Consider the following 5,218-nt stretch of genomic DNA (forward strand, 5'->3'; position numbering starts at 1 on the left):
TAGAATATGGTGCGTCACGTGAGCAACTACGTGCACGATTGATGAGCATTCCGTCGAAATATAAGTACAATGGAGGAGAGGAATAGAGGGAAGACTGCAAGTAAAACGCTAAATTGCTCTGCCGAACATACTAAATTCCAACCAACTGCAATAGCCCCCTGTCAGGTGGCACATTTAATGTTATTCCCGACGAATGACATCGGTCTGAGTTGACGTCCTTGCTTGCGTCGTTGTCACGTGACTAACGCTGCAATGCCATTTGCAAATGTTTCCTATGAGGATTCCCGCGAAGAGAGCCTCAGCTGTAAGCTCAGAGGCGCCGGATCACTGAGCCTGTACCCAGATCGGCTTCCGTTCGGCACTGCGTGCTCCGTCTGCGCTCGCCCAAGGTTGAACAACCCTAGTGGCCGCGCTCAAATATCGGATTACCGAAGAGAGTAATTGTCGGCCAAATTTTTTTTTTGTTAATCTTGACACAATAAAAAGGAATGTGCAGAATCCTGACGTCATTCTTTCTGTACTGCACTGCCTATTTCCGTCCGGCTGCGGTAACATTCTCTTTTACGTTCGAAAAAAGACTCGGGATTCTGCCATATTTTTTTTTAGCCGAGACAAACAAGCCATCATTCACACCCTGCACGGAAAAGTATGAACAAGAAATCAGGGAGCCATTTTTAGTAACGCGCTATCTATGGAAATTTTTTAGCTGAAAAACCCGAAGGCGTGAGGGGCGGCCTAATCGGCCTCCGCGCATCCCGTTGCATGCGTCCCAGGAGAATATTGGTTGCCTCGTCCCGAGTAGGGATTGGCGCGCATGGGAAAAGCCCGCTGTTGATGCCGCCAGAAGTCGCCGAGCCCACGGAAATATTCTAAAAGGCTCCTTCCTGGCTCTGCAGTCGCATTCGTGGAATGGGATTATGCTGTTACGCCAGCGTTCATCACCATGGGAATGACCTTTTCGCAGCGGCCAGTGGGCGAGCGCGCGACAGCCGCGTGCCCCAAATGCCGTGCTTATGAGGCGGGCGCTTTCGCTCGCTGCGAAACGGCACCTCATTCTGACCGCTTCCTTATTTATTCGCGCGTATGCAGTGTTTCTTCCTTACTTATCGCGACGCCAAGCCTTGAGGGAGTGATATACGTCCGCCACTTCCTGCTGCGGCCACGCCAAATCGCCTCCAGGAGCGACATTGCGACCGGCGGTAATGGAGCGAGCATTAGGCGAAGGCTCCCGCCTACGCCCTCCAGAATCGATGTCCGACAAATAACGACGTAACCGTTAATTGCCCATGTTTACGCCACTGTGCGACGCTGCGCTGTCAGCGTCTGTGTGTTCCTTCTTTCAGCTTTCTGCTTATCCCTTCGCTCCCATGTGCCCAGCCGTGCTACGCGCGACTTTCCGATGCCCAACACGTGTCCGCGAGAGCCCATAAAATGCTTTCCTCACCGTAGTCTCGGCTTCCCCTCGATACTTTCTTCTTTAAGAGAATAATGCGGTCCTGTGCTTGCTACCCCGTTGCACCACCTTCTTCGTCCAGCCCTCGCCAACGTTGGGCTCGTACGGGCTGCTTCCTCTTAAAATGGACCTGCACAAAATCTACCGGTTTTTAACTCCCTGCTTCGCATTTATTTCACAATGTCAGGATGCACGCTCGCCTTTCCTGCGAATGCGATTTCAGCCCATATATCTCCAGTCAGCATTTAATCACAAAGCGCGCCCACGATAGCCTGGGGAATGAAATTTGAAATTTTATTGAGGGCTTGTACTCTTACTTTGCTGCTGCTGAGTAATGTACATCAAAGTTACTCATCCATTAAAAGTAGCCTTTAAAATTTATAGCTCGAAGTGCACCAGGAGGAATACCCAAACGCGAACCCTTCGTTACCACTTAGAGTGTCGTTGGACTCGCAAACAGTCCAGCCACACGGTGCTTGACAGTGTGGCTGACATTGCGCCTTGATTTTCAGGCATGCCTGCTGGATGAAATAGCAGCAGGCCAGCTAGAACTAGAGGCATCGTGGCCACTGCGCAAACAGTCTGCCCACACAGCGAAGTTTGTAAGATGGAAATATCTGGTAGTTTTAGGAGTTCCCGATGTTATGCATACTTTTTCAGGTGACCTTCCGGCCATGTGCCGCCACTAATAGTTCATTGCCGAGGTTGTTAGGCATGTCCAAAATGCACGTGCGACATATTGGTGTTGTGCTCTGTCGGCGGATGTAGGAAATCATGCCTTAATTTACTGACCACATGGGGATATCTCTCGATGATTCACACAACACCGGTGTCTTTTGTGACTCCCTAATTCATTTTGATGACGCTGCCTTGCTAAGTCGCTCAGGGAATTAACTTCAAAGCGTGATCAACGACTTAGACAGCAGAGCACTACGGAGGGTTTAAGAATTGAATGTTCAGAAAACCAAAGTAATGCTCAACAGTCTCGCAAGACACCAGTAGTTTACAATCTTTAGCGAAGCGCTGCAAGTGGTAAAGGAATACGTCTACTTAGAGTAGGTAGTGACCGCAGATATTGATCACGAGAAGGAAATACCTAGCATAATAAAAACGGGATGGAGGGCATTTGGCCTTTCTCTCAGATCATGAACAACAGTTTACCAATATCCCTCAAGAGAAAAGTACATACACAGCAGCTGTATCTAACTGGTACTCACCTATAAGGCAAAAATATGGAGGCTAAGGAAAAGGCTTCAACTTAAATTGAGGGCAACGCAGCGAGCTATGGAAAAGAAAATTGTAGGTGTAATGTTAACGAACAGGAAGAGGGCAGAGTGCGTCAGAAAACAAACGTGGGTTAATGAGAGCCTAGTCGACACCATGGAGAAGAAATGGGCTTGGGCAGGTAATGCGATGCGAAGACAAGATAACCGACGCTCCTTAAGGCGGACGGAGTGCCTACCAAGAGAAGGCAAGCTCCTTGGCAGACTGGGTACCAAGAGAAGGCGAGCGCAGCAGGGGGCGGCAGAATGTAAGGCGGGCGGATGAGACCAGGAAATTTGCTGGGATAAGGTGGGCGCAGCTGTCACAGGGAGGGTTAACTGGAGACCTATGGGAGAGGCTTTTGTCCTGGAGTGGACGTAGTCAGGCTCATGATGATGATGAATTCATTTTTGTACGGCCTATAGTGGTTTCGCCATGCTGCTATGCGTAATTTCTGACTTTGTGAAGTTTTAAACGTGACGTTTCAATTGACGCAAATTTCTATCGCTCAGCATATCGTACACAGATATGTGGGCAGGTTGGTACACGACAGAGATGCAAACCATGTGTTTTATGTTGTCTATCCTATCCATAGTGCCCATTCATTGAGCCGTTATGTTTTTGGGTGGTACCTGCCCCGCTGAAGACACGACGGAGCTGACAGGCGTTCTGTTCGGCTCACTGTATCGGGACACTAGTGCCAATATCTTTTGAGCCCTCGAAACAGTTGCGGGGTTTCTTTGCCGTCTGCTCCGAATAATTGATTGATTGAATGAATCTCGCAGGCCGGGCGCAGCCATGAACCTGAGCACCGTGGCCGATCTGAACCTGACGCTCTACTCGGGCGCGTTCAACTTCAGCCTGGGCCGCGCGCTGGACATCCTGCAGCAGCACTACCGGAGCGACCGCGTCTTCTCGGGCTCCACCGAGGCTGGCATCGTGGCCGCGTACGTGTTCCTCATCACCTCCGGCGTCTTCTGCAACCTGCTCGTGTCCGGCGTAATCCTGTCGCACGCCAAGGTGCGCACCAACCGCAACCTGTTCGTGGTCAACCTGAGCGTCTCGGACACGGCGCTGTGCCTCTTCTGCATGCCCTTCACGGTGTACTCGCTGACGCGCAAGACCTGGCCGCTGGGTGAGCTACTCTGCAAGCTGGTGCCCTGCTTCCAGAGTGCCACCGTCTTCGTGTCGGCGGCCACCGTGTCGGCCATCGCGTTCGACCGCCACCAGACCGTGGTGGCCGTGAACGTGCAGCGGCCAGAGGACGGCCGCCGACGAGTCGCCTGGTACATGGCCGCCATATGGATCTTCTCCGTGGCGCTGTCGCTGCCCATGTGCCTATCGCAGAGCCTCCAGAAGGTGGGCCTGTCGCGCCGATACATGTACGAGAAGTGCGTCGAGCAGTGGCCCTCTCCCGGTGCCAAGCAGCTGTATACCCTGGTCACCCTGCTCATCCAGTTCGTGATCCCCACCACGGCCCTGGTGGTGACGCACTTTCGCATCAAGTCACACTTGAGCTGCTCGGCCGGAGGGGCCTCGGCGCCTGACAAGCGCGGCTACTCGGAGCGCCTCGAGCGTGAGCTGCGCCGCAACCGGCGGGCCACCATGGTGTTGCTCAACGTGTCCGTCGTTTTTGCTGTCTCGTGGCTACCCTGGAACGCCATGAACCTGCTGACCGACTTCCACCTTGAGGGCATCTCGCCGCAGCGCCTCTACCTCATATTCGCCGTGTGCCACATGGTGGCCATGAGCAGCGCCACCACCAACCCCATCATGTACGGCTGGCTCAACACTAACATCCGCCGAGAGCTGCTGGGCGTGCGCAACCGCGTTGGGCTCATGTTCAGCACGCTGCGCGCCTCCAACAGCAACCTGCACACGTCCATGGACGACAACAGCCGCACGGCCGTCACCGTCGACAAGAGCCGCTTATGACGCGTCCCGACCGGCTACCGGCGGCGCTCGTCGGCTGCGTCGTCGGTCTAGGCCTACTTCGAGGAACGCGAGAGCGGAGGACCCTGTTTCGGACGCCGTCGCGTTAGTGGCGAACTGCTGTGGATGGTGAGGGGATCCCTAACTGCGTCCGGCCCCTCCAACGAAACGCGAAAATGTCAGCGCGAATTTCGGGCCGGGCGCGAGTATTTGTGGTTTGTTATCGCTCTTTCCGGCTTTTCATGATCTTGTACCCAACAGCCACCTGTCTCTACCATTCTTATCTGTGAAACATGTACATGCTCATTGTAAAAAGTTCTTCGCGTGCAGAAGCGCTTGTACGCGCTGCCGGCCTCGGCGCTAAGCTGTACTTATTAAAAAAAAAAACTACATCAAGCGCGGGTGAAATGTCTGGCGTACCCGCTCAGTTACAAGCACGCAACCCGTTTCAACAGTCTTCGAGATAAAGACTATCCGCAGCCCGACTAGTGTGGCTTCATCTTTAACATGTTCAGTGTAGCATGCATGCGGCGTGCGCGCAAATCACGCGCAAGTTTTCAGATTGTGTTG

General features: G+C 53.1%; 1 protein-coding gene across 1 annotated transcript; it reads left to right on the forward strand.

Moving 5' to 3' along the window:
• The first annotated feature begins 3,507 nt into the window (after positions 1-3,507).
• On the forward strand, positions 3,508-4,651 carry LOC149349449 (neuropeptide F receptor-like). The gene has a single exon (XM_089576781.1). The coding sequence runs from the start codon at positions 3,515-3,517 to the stop codon at positions 4,649-4,651; it is 1,137 nt and encodes a 378-aa protein (XP_089432907.1). The 5' UTR covers positions 3,508-3,514.
• The last annotated feature ends 567 nt before the right edge of the window (positions 4,652-5,218 follow it).

This window comes from Amblyomma mixtum, chromosome 3, assembly GCF_055824585.1.
Source record: "Amblyomma mixtum isolate Tamu chromosome 3, ASM5582458v1, whole genome shotgun sequence".
NCBI lineage: Eukaryota > Metazoa > Arthropoda > Arachnida > Ixodida > Ixodidae > Amblyomma > Amblyomma mixtum.

Excerpts from the sequence above, each read along its gene's own strand:
- LOC149349449 (XM_089576781.1), top strand. The coding sequence starts at position 3,515 with ATGAACCTGAGCACCGTGGCCGATCTGAACCTGACGCTCTACTCGGGC.